The sequence below is a fragment of the Asparagus officinalis genome, chromosome 5 (assembly GCF_001876935.1).
Source record: "Asparagus officinalis chromosome 5, Aspof.V1, whole genome shotgun sequence".
NCBI classification, from domain to species: Eukaryota; Viridiplantae; Streptophyta; class Magnoliopsida; order Asparagales; family Asparagaceae; genus Asparagus; species Asparagus officinalis.
Window position 1 is genome coordinate 113,317,547 of NC_033798.1, and position 16,543 is coordinate 113,334,089.

Below are 16,543 nucleotides of genomic sequence, written 5' to 3' on the forward strand. Positions count from 1 at the left end.
AATAAGCTATCTATTGTGATTTTTAGACAGCCTACAGCCCCTAGTGCCTTCCAAATTATCTGTAAATGTAAAGAGACGCTGAAAATGAAACAAATTATTCTTTAGTGACAGGTTAGAGTTTTCATTTCCCTTTATATTATGTGTGTGAACACTAAGCTATTATCTTTTAAGTTTCAAAAGGTACTTTCTTACTTCTTCGGACCACCAAAGGACACGATGCCTTGATGCCTAGAGTTTCACTATAGACTGGTCTGATTGACCATAATCAACAAGTGTTGATTCTTTTCTTTTGATGCCACTAGTCTAGAAATATTTAAACATCATCATTAACTATTGACATAAAATTCAGTAAAATTTACACACAAGTTTACATTTTACGTACCCACAATTGTCAATGGTCGCTGGAAGTGACGTGTGTAACTAATAAGAGTAGCGAAGTTTAGGGCCTTTGGGGCGTGTTTGGATTGAGGGTAATGAGGGGTAGGGGAATATGTTTTAACTTTGTTTGGAAATCAAATTGGGCTAGGTAGTGAGGCAGAAGAGTAGGTAAAGGAGGGAGAAAACTCATCCCCCCCGGAAAAAATTAGGGTGTAGCCAGGGTGAACGTAAAGGAGGGGGAGCAATGCAATTGTAGAGAGACCAATTTACACATTATCGAGATCTAAATATTGGATTTTAATTTCTAATAACAACATAACTTAATAACATGCAAGTATTTATGCCATTTTTATATATATTCCTTTTCTTTCCCTTCACTTCGTTACACTTTCCAAACGGGGTGAAATAAATTCCCATTGATTTTCCATACTAAATGTCTAAATAAATTTTACATGTTATCTTCCTCTTCCCTAACTTAACTTTTTCTAGGTTCTCTTTAACTTCCCTTCGCTTCCGGCAAATCCGAACGAGCCAGGTCTCTTGGAACAAAAATAATGTAGGCCACAGAATTTATGCTATCACGACTAGTGTAACATCATACAGAAACATGAAAATAACTGGAAGATTTCCGTACATCTTTCCACTAGATTTCGCCATCAGATTATGATGATGAGTACTACACACAGCCGGCCAATTAGAAAGACAGGACAAGGTGATGCCCCACTCGCTCTAAAGTAGTGACAGACAATGAAAAAATAAATAAATAACTACAAAAGCAGGAAAAGACAAACAAAAAAAAAAGTTTATTCCCGTAAAGAGATCAGCTGAGCAACCTCACTCGTCTGTGTATATATATATGTGCACACAAACATCAATGTACACCTTAGAAGCATCCAAACTAAGCCAACACTTCCAGCTCCAAGATCCATATCATCTTCTTCGCTAAGAGGGCTGTAGTTCTAGGCGGCGTCGCGTTTCATGGCTAGAGAAACTGACCCTTTAATTGTTGGGAGGGTGGTCGGTGATGTGCTGGACCCATTTACGAGGAGCGTCCCCCTCAGGGTATTCTACTCCTCAAGGGAAGTGACAAACGGGCGCGAGTTTAAACCGTCTCAGGCGGTTCATCCACCTAGAGTCGAGATAGGAGGGAACGACCTTAGGACCTTCTATACGCTCGTAAGGACAGAATGTCTCTAGCTCCATATTATGTTTCATTCTGTTCTCCTGTTAGTTTTCCTAGCAAAACGATTTTTCTGCAAGTTCTTCAGCTTTGAGTGCAGTTCCTGCGAAAGTATAATGTCTAATGAGTTGAGGTGGGTTACGAAAGTGCCTAGCCGATGCAAAATGACAAGAAGTCAGAAGGCATGCAAGTTTTTTTTTTTTTACCCCCCTTTTTTCTTTTGCTAGAGATTAGACAGCAAACCTTTTGGGTGCAGGTACCTTTTGAGCAGTGCTCTGTTGCTTCTCTAATGATTTGATGGTACTTTAAAGCCCTAGAAAATGGTTAAAAAAATTTCATGGTGCTGATAAAAGTGCAGGCAAGCAAAGAATGCGAGCAAAGCTTATTTTCTCAGATTTTAATTTAGCCACAGTTTAATGCTTGATGATGACGCACTTTTTTGCAAGGTACAGGGTATGGAAGCCTCTATTCTTTCTAAAAGGTTATGGTGTGCTGCAGGTGATGGTGGACCCTGATGCTCCAAACCCAAGCAATCCCCACCTGAGGGAATACCTGCACTGGTAAGACAATGCCTGATTCTGACTGCTAGCTAGCTCTTTCTTATCATATATACGCCATCAATGAGAGCTTTTACGGTCCACCTCATGGGATGCTCACTCTCTGAACGTTACGTGAAAAGGTAGAAGAGCCTCAAATTGACCAACGTCATGGGTATAAACGATGTACAAGCCTACGTCTTCCTCTTTTCAAATGTTTCCTTAACTAATACCCTTCATTTGATTCCCCCCTCACATCCTTATTCCCCTGCTTTTTCCTAAAAAAATTGAAGTGTGCGACCCTTCTTTGTCCTTCTCGCTACATTCGTCTAACTCTCCCACATTCCAAACCACTAGTGTGAACACCATGCTTTTTTTTTTCTCTACAGTAATCCCGGTTTTTAATTACTACAGTTTTTGAATTTTTTGAATTGCTACAGTATCTCATCTCTGCTACAGCGTTCCCATTTTGCTGCATCTTCATACTTGCTACAGTAAGTAGTATAAATAGTGAATCTTGGGTTTTCCCATTTGTGTAGAGGAATAGAGTCCGCGTCAGAGAGAAAAAAAAAGGAATAAAGAACCACCACTGAGAATAAATTGTGGAGACCACAACCCTTGTGTAGAAATGCAGCCATGCAAGAAGAACAATGGTCACCGTCTTAGTCGCCGTTAGATTAGCTGTTATAATAGACTGATCAAATGGCCAGAAGCGAGAAACCGCCCTCAAGGAAAAATCAGAAAACTAAAAAGGAAGTACCAAGTATGGAAGCAGCTTGAACTCTAGGAGTATAAAGAGAGAGCATACAAATTGGTAGGACAAAACCATGACCTCTCTGGGATGCAAGGATCTATGCTACCAGCATAATCCTACCAGACATAATTCTTTCCATGCAGACTTGCTCCTTGGTTGCACGAACTTAAACTGCATAAACAATCAGACGGGTTCCTTGGTGGAAACCAACCTTAAATAAAACCATGTTTTGCCCAAGTTTATTTTGAAATTTGGATAAACTCAAAATGATTGGTGTTAGCTTTGATAAATTCTCATAAATCTCGGTCAATATTTGGGAGCATTGAACTTCAGTGCAGACTCTATTTTGATGGGAAAATATAAATAATGACAACAGAAAAGTATATATGCCTTGTTGAGGGAGAAATCGGGTCCAATCTAGAGTTGATGGGTCTTAAACAGAAGTTATGAATCAATTTTCACCCAAAAGCTATAGCTATCAGGTATTGACGCAAACTCCTATTTAAATTCATCACTCTTTCTTATCTTATCCGATGAAATTCACTAAGTTTTTGCATCACTTCACTCGTGGGCTAACCAATAATAAACTTTTGCACCACTCCACTCGTGGGCTAACCAGACAATGCATTCAGCACATAGTTATCAAACATCCGTAGGAACTTTCACCACTTCACTCATGGTGGCTAACTAGACTATATCACTTCTACGGGCATCCGTGGATAATCCCTACACCTTCGGGCTTCACATCGAAGATCAGCTGCTTTCTTTTTTATTTATTACTTGAACCATGACCTTAGCTCTGTTACCACTTGTTGGGGTAGAAATCGGGTTCAATTTAGAGTTGATGGGCCTTAAACAGAAGTTATGAATCAATTTTAACCCAAAAGGTATAGATATCAGGTATCGACTCAAACTTTTATTTAAACTCATTACTCTTTCTTATCCTATCCGATGTGGGATTATACTCACATATTAATCACCTCAACATTCCTGAGTTAAAGCTCTACACATGCCACAATGCAGCCTACCAAGTTATGTTCAGTATTTATGCCTGAGTTAAAGCTCTATTTCAACACTCTTAACGAGTCTCTATCTAATACTTCAGGATGGTCACAGACATTCCAGGAAGTACAGGAGCAAGCTTTGGTGAGGAGAAACTCATGTAACTATTTTATTGAAAATACGTATCAACTAAGTACATATGAGTGCTTTTGTCTATACCAGGGCAAGAGATCATGTGTTATGAGAACCCAAGGCCAACAGCAGGGATCCACCGTTTCGTCTTCGTCCTGTTTCAGCAGCTCGGCCGCCAGACTGTTTACGCTCCCAATTGGCGCCAGAACTTCAGCACCAGAGACTTTGCAGAAGTTTACAATCTCGGTTCTCCAGTTGCTGCGGTCTACTTCAACTGCCAGAGGGAATCAGGATCTGGGGGAAGAAGAATGTACACATGATTATGACATGACAATGCTAATATGTACCTATTAAAATGCTTATATTGTATTACTAAAATATAGAGGCTACACATGCTGATATGTATGGTATGTAGTGCCAAGTGTGAGGCAAAGGAAGGGCAAGCAGAATTACCTGCTTCAACGGCTGTAAACTCTTCTGATTCTCTAAATAATAAGATATGAAATAATAGCAATGAGCCCTGCTGATCTTCTTATATTGGACAAAGATTGGAGTGTTGGATTTAAATCCAATATATGGGCGAATATATTAAATATATATATATATATATATATATATTATGTGTTACCAATCAAGATTAGCCTATTAAAGTGATCTAATTTAGGGTTTGGGCTTTTAATGCATAATTAAAGTATGAGCTTCCCACTAGTAGAAAAACAAACAACCTAGACGAAAATTTTCGTCTAGGTTGCTCCATTTCTCGTCTAGGTTGGTACACCTAGACGGAATTCCGTCTAATTTTCTCCGTCTAGGTTGGGACAAGCTAGACGGAATTCCGTTTAGGTTGACCAACCTAGACGGGCATCAACCTAGACAGAATTCCGTCTAGGTAGCCAACCTAGACGGATTTCCATCTAGGTAGCCAACCTAGATGGATTTCCCTCTAGGCTGCCAACCTAGATGGAATTCCGTCTAGGCTGCTACTGTTGCTACAGTAACAACCTAGACGGATTGCTCCGCTACATTTTTTGTGCAGAGTCTACGTTCCACGCTATATAATATCCAACACCAAATCATATTCATATCCAACCCAATCTAATTAAATTTCAATATCAAATATAATTATATTCAAATAATACATTCACCAAAATACTAGAGCGAAACATAAATTATTTACATAGACAATAACTAATTTTCACATGTCAAGGATTTATACAATGAAAGAGTTCGCGAAAGCCATGAGAAAGGTAAATTTACAGATGTGAAGAGAAGTAGACACAAAACAGTATTATTCCCAATCAAAGAAACCGGCATCATTCATCTCAGAGTAGTATACATTCTCCAGAGGCATGTCCTCCTCCTGTATCAATACCAGATAAAAAATCCAAATAAAATATAGAAAATCCAATAGAACAAACACAAAATAACAATAGTTGAAAGCAGATTAAGAAAATGTTAGGCCTTCACAAAAGTTCTCACCTAAAACAAACACGACAGTGACTTTCTTGTCGATGAATGCAATACCAGTAGCATCCTGCAATAAATTTTACAACTTAAAGACTTGCTAACTAGCATATTGTTAAATTCTCATTCAAATTAACCTTATCTCCATGTCAGTCCTTGAATCATATTTTGTAGGTATGAGTGCAACCTACAAAATAGGTAAGAAGGATATTAGAGTTGTCAACGTGAATGTTCTTCATTCAAAATTGTCATCACAAATTACATTTTCCAACAAATATTAGTAAATGAATACCAAAGGGGTCATCCTAACCAACACCCTTAATTACTCTCTCACCTCCCCATCTTTCACATACTTGGTATACCATTGAAAAAGTGAACACTCACTAAGCAAGACTGGTAGCCCCTGTTAGACAAAATGTCCAAGAGAGTATCCATATGGAAAAGTAAGCAACTCTCTATTGGAGGTAGATTTACCCTTATTAACTCTATTCTAACTTCTATTCTCATATACTTTATGTCCTTCTTCAAAGTCCCCTCTTCGTTAATTAAAGGCATGGACAGGATAAGAAGGAACTTCTTATGGAGGCGAATTAGACTCCTGCTCTCCATGCAAAACCCTTGTCAAATGGAGTCTGGTCTGTAAACCCAAGAAAGTTGGGGGGTTGGACATTCTCAATCTCCGTGATTTCAACCTTGCCCTTATTTCTAAATGGATGTGGAAAGCTCTACAAAATGAATCCTTCCTGAGTAAACTTATCAATTCCGTGTATTCAGCTAACCACACAAATCCTAGTTTCTCACCGCCAGGTCACTCAGCATCTAGATTTTGGAAAGACACATTCTATTGTAGCCAGGCTTTGAGAATTCATGTTCAATGGAAATTAGGGAATTGATCTTTAACTAGATTTTGGGAGAATAAATGGTCAGACCCCAATTCCTTGGCTTCCCTATTCCTCTTAGCCTTCAATCTTGCTCTATCAGACAGAGTCTGTGTTATATCCCAAGGCCTCCTCCATAACAATGAGTGGAGATGACAGCCTCTGATCAAAAGACCAATATCCAATAGGGATTATGAGGATGTTCAAGCTCTAAGAGTCTACCTTTCTAAGCTCTCTTCCTTCCCCAACCTTGACAAGGATATTGTATGGTGGCCCTACCATCCTTCCGGGAATTTTACAGTTAAGTCTGCATACTTATTCATTAATGGCATCAGAACTCAATCCAATTACTACAACTTTATTTGGAACTTAGTCACCCCAGCCAAAGTGAAAGTGTTTTTATGGATTCTCATGAAGAGAAAGCTTAATACTAAGATACAATATAGTAAAAAAGGGTGGACAAGGGATGTTACTTGTTGTCTTTGCAATGAAGGCCCTGAGAGTGATGACCATCTATTTCTCTACTGACCTTTGCAATTCAGACATGGAGCTTTTTCTTACCTTTCCTTTAGAGATCTCCCCTCCTACTGGAATTCAGTTCCATCCTAGAATCCAAGGGATGTTTTCTGGAAAACAAAGAAGATAGGCTCCTGTGGGACATTCTTTTCCCAACCTTCCGTCGGTGCTTATGGAGGGCTAGAAACAATCCCATATTCAACACAATAGAGACTTCCCCCCGAGTATAGCTTCTAATATTACTCACTTCATTATGTTGTGGATATGTAACTTAGCATCAAAGAGAGCATTTTCTATGCACAGAGTAGTGGCCAAGAAGGGGATAGCTCAATTGCTGCTACAAGATGACTCCAACGACATGGCTCGTGTGGGAGACAACTTTTGATGGTGGCATTATTGAAAGAACAATCTCTTCTTGTAATTAAGAACTCACAAAATTGTCTTATCCTTCTCTTTTGGTTGTTTTGTATATATTATCTTGTGTAAGCTCCAATAGTCTGAGTTTAGTGTTAGCTCCATATCATGTATACCCAGCCATTAATCCTCTTCTTGAACTTCTTTAGCCTAATTTCTCTTTCTTTAGCCTAATTTCTCTTTCTCCTTTCCCTCCCCACTACAATAGGTGACGGTTATGGTCCTCTCCCTATTCTTGGTGGAGATAATGAGTTAGACCCTTTAGGCTACTGATTTCAAGGACGAAATAGGCTCTTTTGGTCTTATGAAAAATGAACAGGGATCTCACCATGTTTCTTTCCGTCAAAAAAAAGAGATGCAACACGCTAATATTTCAGTTTACAAGGTAAATCTTCAATACATGGTAGTATAAAGTTTTGAAAGTCTGCAAACCCGCTTAGGGCCCGTTTCGTTGCTAAAAAGAAGAGTTGAAATGGGCAGAAAGCCTGTCAAAACTAACAAAAACTATCAGTTTTGACAGGCATTCTTGCAAAAACGCCCCAAAAAATAGCGTTTTTGTAAGAAAGCCTGCCAAAACTGACAGTTTTTGTCAGTTTTGGTAGGCTTTCCCAAGCCCTCTTCAGCAACCAAACGGACCCTTATATCCCGATTTATGACTTTGTATGTGCATATTGTAAACAAATGATGGCAGATTTTGAAAAGAGTGATACAGAAAGTAAGGTGGTCGGAACGAACAAGAGTATAGTAGAAGTGATTATTTATAATCCCCCTTTCAATGGAAGGGATAAAGAGAATAAACTTGTAGAATGTTATATTTTTTGTTTCTGATTTTCTAATTGCAAAGCAAGATAAGTGCCTGGCCTAATGAACAAACTCAAATGTAAGGCATGGGCAAGAATCATGTGATCTATTGATCATGGTAGAATTATAAAAATATGATGGTACGTATTCATACCATTAGCTAAGATCTTGATGCGGATATCAAGGAATGCCAACCAAAGGAAATTGTGAGATAAAGAACGTTGGAAGAATCTTCAGAGTTATTGATACAGATAATATTTTGTCATAAAATCGACCCTGATTTATGTAACTAACAACAGAAACAGACAATAATACGTAGAGCAAAAAAGGGCAAAACAAGCTTGAGAATGTTATTATCTTAGACCGATGTTTAAATGAAAATCATGAAGGGAATATAAAAAGTTAATGCATCTAAATAGAATACACCTTTATGGCTATCAAACTCAAAACAAGTTTGAGAAGTGGCTGACAGCCGAACTTGCGTATCATGCTACATTCTGACCGTACAAGGAATGCTAGCTCATGGCTAGGTATATATGACCAAGTCACATGCTCGAATCACTCCTCTTGGCTTCTATATACCGCCTCAGGGTTTAAACATCAAGCGAGTGGATTGTGTACATTCTTGACTTTTCCTAGCGTTACTGAGATGAGAAGAATGAAATGAGCATATGGTTTCAACAGAAGTATCAAATGAATGGGCTCAATTGCTTGTGTGGCTCCTTTCATTGGGACATGCACATACATAAGTACAACAGTACAATGATTTTCTTTGGTTTTCACTCGCAAGACTCTTTTTATCCTTCGTGTATGCCTCTTACATGCCTTTTTAAAAAATTGAACGTGACACTGAATCCAGCAATCTATATATCATGAATGGTTAGACATGGAGTTGACGTATCTTAAAAATCCTCCTCTACTGTTATGATAAAGTTAAAGTTGACATATCTTAACAACATTTTCGTGTTGCAAATATATCTAACCAAACACCCATAAATGTAGTCGGAACAACATACTGTTTCAACTACATTCCAATCTAAACACATCACTGGTATTGCAACTACATTTGTAGTTCAAACACCCTCTAACCAAACACCTTAGAGATAAACAAGGAACCCAAAAGAAGGATCCCTTTAAGTCGATGTCCTTCATCTAGTGCACAATACAATATGGAAGTAAAGCAATCTAGCGCACAATACAATATGGAAGCAAAGCAAACTTAATGCTGCTAATGGTAACCATCAGGCAAAAACAACCACATTTTTTGCTTCATTCGGGAATAAATGCCCTCCTGAGCTAATTTTAAAGTACATGAATTTGAAGAACGTTAATAAGACAGATTAGCTGAGAATATGGCAACAGCCAGCCCTAACAGGCGGCCAGGATAAGCATTCATCGAGTTAAGATCAAACACAAGCTCCGAGGAACATTCGAATCTGAGACATAACATGAAGTTAAATAGCAAGCCATCATACAAGAACGACCAGCAGCTGGGTAGCTGATGATCCCACAAATTATAATCTAGAACTTGCATGATGGTGAGAGAGTGGAAGAAAGACCTAACTAATTTTTATCAAAAGCTCACACGTCGTAGAAGGGTATCACAGATAATTGACCACATGCACATCTTGTACTTCTAAGCAAATAAGGATTTATACAGGAATAGTCATATCAAGGATTAGTTGGACCAGGCCAAGTTCAGATAATGCAACCTAACGAACAAGAACACAATAATGGCTATACAAAACTATTATGTACATTACAATCTTACATTAATAAACCCGTACAAAGGAATCATACGTAAGTCATGAGAAATAAGAAGCTCTCACTCTGCTCCGATAATATTTTTTGGGTTGAAATTGGAACAGTCACCCATCATCCTGATACGCAATCACACAATCTCGTAGTTCCCTAAGAAAGTGCAGAATTCACCGTTTTATTGTTACCAACACACATTGAATTCCCACGTCAGGGAAAGCTAAATAATAGAAGCATAGATAAGCAGCCCATCAGTCAGCAGATTTCACTATAAAATTCATATTCAGCGTCTTGGACACTTCTAATCCAGAAAATACTAATTACTCAAGAAAGAAAGGCTATAAATCCTCCTGTGCATAAATATGTCGCACTGAAACCGTGCTATGAATGCACTGCTGTAGATCTGGTGCTTCTACTTTTCTACTTTAGGATATTAAATGTCATCTTCCTAAAAACTCCGTAGAGAAAATGAAGTAATGAACTTCTACAATATTATCTATCTCCAAAGTCTCAACTTCTTCTTAAGAATGGAAAATCAGAAAGCCACAATAAACCTGTAAACTCTTTACGCAAAAGCTTTAGCCGGAACCATAAATATGCCTGAATATAGATCCAAGCTTCAGGTTTTTCAATACTCTTCATATCAGCGACTCCATATATGAACCATAATAAATAGGCTGAGAATACCAGTTGGTTTCCTCGAAGTGAGCTGTTGCCATAATTTGGTTTCTCTGTGTCAGAGATTTCATATAGGGACCATAATAAACAGGCTGATAATGCCAATTGATTTCCTCAAAGCAAACTCTTGCTCTCCAGTCCTTTCATAGTTTTCGTTTCAGCATGCCCATGGGTACCATTAGAACAAGAAAGTCAATCAGTGCCATCAATTCTCTTCTAAGTCGATTGTGAGGAGTTGCATGGTGATCCACAATATTGGCAAGCAAAGTATTGTCACTCGATCAATAAGTCTCTCCCAGATGCTCCAACATGGTTATGTTTTTTATTGTCCAGATGAAAGATTCTTTTTCCCCCCTTATAGCAAACCCATTTGTGATAAGCCAGCCAATCTATCATGGGTTAATCCTAGACCTCAGTAATCCGCAGCTATTCATGAAAGGAAACAAAATTAACAAAACATCAGAGAATAAAGAGAAGCAATGATACCTAAATCAAGAAATCATTTAATATAGTTCCCATAAGAGTTCAAAGATAGAGAATTACACAAAGTAAACATAGCATAAAGAATCCTTGAAAAGACAATAATGGATAAGATAGTCCCTCCAACAAGAAAAAGTCTCAGAACTTTACGTCGCCTCCTTGGGTTAAGCCAGGTGATGTAGTGCAGACTGACCTCTAAAATGGACTCGCCGTCAAGGAAAAAAACCTGTAAGCTAAACTAATTAAAAAAATTTGTCATATGTAAGCAAAGCTCCTGAAATAAAACCATGTCTGATGTCCCAGAGCACGATACACCTGCTCATCTGTGTCCGACACTTAAAACGTGCAAAATACTATTTATCTTAAAAACTATACACATAAGACAGACATTCTTGTGCTCCACTTGACAAAAACTAATTTTATGTTTTGCTAAATTTAGGTTCTTTTATGTATGAATAGCAACAAATGCTTGTTCATATGAATCATAATTCATAAATGCATATATGTCTATAAGAAATATACATATATGGCTGTTGACTCCACGTCTGGATTTTGAATTAGTGTTGTGTCTGATACCCATGCCTGTATTGGAGCACGACACTAATCCGTGTCTAAAATAATCATGAACAAGGAATCATCTACATAAAATACATATGTGCAGAGATGTTTGGCATGCCGCACCAATGTAGGTTTTATATAAAGCAAACTACAACAGAAGGTATATAAGTTAGATTTCACAGATGAATATTTTAACACAGCAGATAAGTGCCGACTTTGAAGGCAGTGCACTATGTTACCAAAATAAGAACAATTTAATGGCCAAAACAATCCCCATGCTTGAGCAATTTACAGTGAAAGACGATAAAATCTATTACTGAACTGAAGATAACGAGCGTTCAACATAATTTCTATAAAGGTCTAACGGATCTCACATGATCCCTCGACTTCAGTCCACAATAATTATTGATCTCTTGATATATACTACTTTATTTATTTATTTTATAATGTGTCCAGAAGGGGAAGCAAAATTAACAATAATATGTTTATTAAGATTACAAAAAACCACTTTTCTTTTAATTCATGTAGAAGCTTAGGGGATAAGTAAGATATAGCTAGATTTCAGCATATAAGCATTCAAACCTAGAAGACCAATAGTTAAGCAGTCAAAAAAGTTATTCTATGTTACGCTTCTGGTGAAATTTCTTTTCTTGGTAGTTGGTATATTCTACTTTGTTCAGTTAAGAAAGCTGAATGGAAATAAAATACATACCGGTAAGCTATTGAGAACACCCAAAGTTGCAGATACATGAAAAGTGCAAGACAATATGCTCTCCACCAGGGTTGGTATAGTAGCACTAAGATATACCCACCGAGGCTGATAAATTGATAGGTGAATGGAATATGCCAAAGTGAGCACATTGCCAATAAATACAAAAGTCCCACCACATGCAGACGATATGTCATCCGAATTAGCTGATGTATTTTTACTTAGCTGTAAGCACTCTGGTGAATAAGGTGTTGAATATGAGATTTCAACCCATGACGTTCCAATTATCTGAACAGGCGTCATGCAGGATTCATGCTGTCAAAGTCGATTAAATAATTAGTATCACATGCATGTGAGTATAAGTCTAGCAGAATATAGTATGAGAAGCATATTGTTAAGTTTGTCAGTCAAAAGGAAAAGAAAGCAAGTTCACTGCTGGTACGGTCATTCACAAGCAAACAGAGCTATAGAGCTGATGCTCATCCTATGATAACCTTGTCCAAGAAACCAACAGCTATGTGATACGCCAGTCGAAATACTGCCACTATTAACCCCTTCGGAAGAAAATTTGAACAGATATTTGTGAACCATTATCAGACTACAAAACCGTGAAAAGTACTAACTGCAGCTGTCAGAATTATTTGCCTAAAAGTCTCTTGGCTGTAGAGCAACAATACATATCTATCAACCTGTGCCATTCCCTTCCTGTGGGCTTTTGAGCTACATAGAGAAGACTTAGGGGCTGTTTGGTTCAATTTCTATAAAAAAAAAGGAAAAGGAAAAATACCCAAAAATTGATTTCCATGTATTTCTATAAAAAATTATAGGAGAAGTTTATAAAAATTCAAAAAGTGGTGTTTTTTTTACTTTCTTTGTTTGGTTCAAAATATGAAAAGAGGAAAAGTCAACTTTATAGAAAATGAGTTGAGAAGTGGAAATGGAATAAGTTTGTACAAAAACTATTATTTAAATCAATGCGTCAGATTTCTCACCAATTTCCTCTCATTTTGAGAGGAAGTTGATTTCTATAAAATGTGGTACTTTTCCCTACTTTATAGAAAACATTTCTATAAACTTTTTTTGAACCAAACATAGTTTATAGAAAACTACAGAAAACTTTTAATTACAAAATTGCCATTGTCAAGTCTTTTCCTAAAACTTTTCTACAAAATGGGTGAACCAAACACCCCCTTAGCTGAAAAGATGACTCACTCGGAAAGGCAATATGACAAGACTTCTAAAATTGTCAATGAGAGGTTTAAAATGCAGGAGCTACTGAATTTAATGCCTCAGCACTACGTTAGAAACCACTTCGGCCAAAAACTTCAAATATGAAGTGTGGCCACAGGCTTAGCAATCTCAACCTTACATTACCTGAACCCTCAAGATAAGTCAAGCAGTTTAGATTTGTAATACTTTTCAAGGTTTTTACAGAATAATTCTGCATTCATTTGCAGAAAAATCAGAATGGAACTTATGTAACTATGTTCAAGTACCACCAAGAAAAATCCTAAATCAAATTATGTTCTTCAGAACAAAAAATTTATACCTCCAAACATGCACAACTGGTTTGGTCACTTCCAGTCACCTCCCATCCATCCCCACATTTTTTAAGCTTTATAACATATTTGGCATTCAAGCATTGCTTAGTTACTGTTCTGTTTGCATTCCTATCCTCATTTCTGATACCATCTGACAAGCTAGAAGATAAACAGGGAATACTCGCAAAAATAGCAAGCTCGCCAGGACAAGAAAAGTTGTCCTCTATTCTTCGAGTAATATTAGTCTCGACTAGCCAAGAATGAGGGACACAATACCCCTTCTTCCCACTGAATGTTGTCTGAAGCATTTGGGAATTAATCTGGATCATCTTCTTGGTCCAGTCACTGGGATACCGAATTCTTGAACCATCAACTGCTGTGATCACATCCCCATGTGACAAATAACCAGATAAAGCAGAAGTTTGAGGAACCTCTAGAACCTGTCCCAAAGTTGCAATTTAGAATGAAATATGTGGAAATAGGGAGTAAGTTGACTGAGTTTTAAAAGACCTACTGTGGGAGCTTCACCATGTACATAAAGAGGAGAATAGGGAGTAAGTTGACTGAGTTTTAAAAGACCTACTGTGGGAGCTTCACCATGTACATAAAGAGGAGACAAGACAAAGGGAAGCAGGAACATCATTATCCAACAAACTGCACAGAACTTGAAAACAAGTTACGTTTCTGTTAGATGCTTTTACCCACTTTTGACTTTACCCACATGTATCATGCTATTTTCAATTATAGTTTCTCCACCCAAAAAAGATGGATTTGCAGATTGCACAAGCGCAAAAAATAAATTGTAAAATAATAAATAGTAGATTCTGGATTTGACCTTGCAATGAATATCAAAGGTAACATGGAACATGTTCATTTTTCCAGAAATCCACATTTATAACTCACCACGATGTTATGCCAAATCCCAGCACAATATATTCGAAGAGCAGCAAACCATGGCAAACTATTTAGCATGTCGTAGTTGATTGCGACCAGGGCTCCAGGAAATACAATTGCCAAAAATATAGCGATGTACTCAATTTGTATCCCCTCACTGAAGATGCAGCAGTAGCATATATTAGCAGCCAGAATTATCTAAGCATAAAAAATTCCAACATCTATGATAACAGATTCTTGTTTATAGGTGTCCTCGCTCCAAATTCAAAAAAGCAAAAATAATATGCATGCTATAAACATCAATACTGACATAAAAAATATGAGTCAAGCATGTAGAAACTAGATATCGATTAAATGGCATCAAAACCCTGTCATAATCATAAAAAACATAGACAACATTATTCAGATATATAAAAAAATTATAAAATAATTTAATAAAGGGACATTGCTGCTAAATGGAGATGTTGCACATTTTCTAAGAAGAGTTCTTAAGGGTCACCCATCAAATGAAATCATAAGATGAGCTGTGAAATTGTTGCCGAGTGCTCACGATTTGACACAAATCATTTGCATTGTTCAACACCTTTTCATATTTTTGTTTCTGTCAGATTGTATAAACTTGTGCAGTTAAACAAGTACAATTACTGCTCTTTAAAGCACATTCTAAATATATATATATATATATTTGGACATCTCCACAATGGGAACTGAACCATCAATCCCTGACATTGGAGGAAGAAGGGCAGGGCCATTCCCCCCCCCCCCCCCCCCCCCCCCCCCCCCCCCCCCCCCCCCCGCCACCACCACCCACCCTCCTGAAGATTTTGCCAAAATAAGGAGAAGTGGTAGTCTCAATTAAACCATGAGCTAGATAGGAACTTAAGATATAGATGGCGGTCAAGTTACAATACTTGTCCAACCAAAACCACAAAGCCCTGGCCATTTGTAATCTATTCCCTTTTCCAAACTCTAACAACCTTTCCCTGTCCATTTTCCAAACCCAAAACCGACAACTCACTTATTAATTTGGGGTTTTTATATATATATTATATATTATTATATATATATAATATATATATATATATATATATATATATATATATATATATTATATATAATATCATATATAGGTATTTTAAAATTTACCCCTCAATCATGATAATCATTAATTTGACCTCAATTTATATTATTCCTCCAATTCTACTCTCTAACTCACTATTAGATAATCTAATAATTATAATAATATGTTATTATAGTTTAAAAATGACTGATTTTTCCTTGAAAAAATAAATTAAGTTTAAGAACAATGAATGAAAATCCCTACTTCTTACTAGCGCTGCTCAAAATATTAACAAAACCATATCGACCACTTTTTCTCGTCTCTCACCGACCCTATTTACAACATCCTTTTGATTGTAGCTATAAGATTTCTGTAATTGTTGCTTACTTAACAAACTGATCTCTATTGTTTGAGACTTTTGAGTTGTTTGAACTTTGAAGCTGATTACATTACAATGTTTGGATTATTTGGGATTTTGAGTGTCGCTGAATACACTTGGTTGAGGAAAATTTTCTTATTGCGTTTACAAGAGAGAAGAATCGTGGTGTATGATCGGCCAATTAACTAACTAGTGAATTCGTCATTAAGGTATTAGGTTGAATTATAATGATTTGGTTTACATCAAAAAACCTTATAATTTTAATTCACTTTGGTCTTTTCCAAACCCAAACAATTGCCCCAGATTAGTGTTAACAATCAGTCCTTCTCATCAACAATCCCCCAGACATCAAATCTAAAACTGATCACGATTGGCGATAGCATTGGCCGATGAGTGATCCCTCTAAGAACCCTTTCTTAGCTCTCGTTTAG

At 37.2% G+C, this 16,543-nt stretch overlaps 2 protein-coding genes across 3 annotated transcripts in view; one reads left to right on the forward strand and one right to left on the reverse strand.

Moving 5' to 3' along the window:
• LOC109843390 (protein HEADING DATE 3A-like) lies at nucleotides 1,276-4,470 on the forward strand. Its single transcript, XM_020412322.1, has 4 exons — nucleotides 1,276-1,554; nucleotides 2,057-2,118; nucleotides 3,954-3,994; nucleotides 4,073-4,470. Exons 1-4 carry the CDS (start codon nucleotides 1,357-1,359, stop codon nucleotides 4,300-4,302), a joined length of 531 nt encoding a protein of 176 aa, XP_020267911.1. The 5' UTR covers nucleotides 1,276-1,356; the 3' UTR covers nucleotides 4,303-4,470.
• LOC109840737 (membrane-bound transcription factor site-2 protease homolog) overlaps nucleotides 9,667-16,543 on the reverse strand; it is a 30,598-nt gene continuing 23,721 nt past the window's right edge. Inside the window, exons 6-11 of one of the 2 annotated variants that reach the window (XM_020409484.1) lie at nucleotides 14,683-14,830; nucleotides 14,363-14,443; nucleotides 13,788-14,219; nucleotides 12,242-12,553; nucleotides 11,035-11,197; nucleotides 9,667-10,917 (exon numbers count right to left, since the gene is read on the reverse strand). In XM_020409484.1, coding sequence (XP_020265073.1) covers nucleotides 10,904-10,917; nucleotides 11,035-11,197; nucleotides 12,242-12,553; nucleotides 13,788-14,219; nucleotides 14,363-14,443; nucleotides 14,683-14,830 — 1,150 coding nt within the window. In that variant the 3' untranslated portion in view covers nucleotides 9,667-10,903. The remainder of the gene's footprint in view (nucleotides 10,918-11,034; nucleotides 11,198-12,241; nucleotides 12,554-13,787; nucleotides 14,220-14,362; nucleotides 14,444-14,682; nucleotides 14,831-16,543) is intronic. The other variant, XM_020409485.1, reaches the window with a different exon arrangement.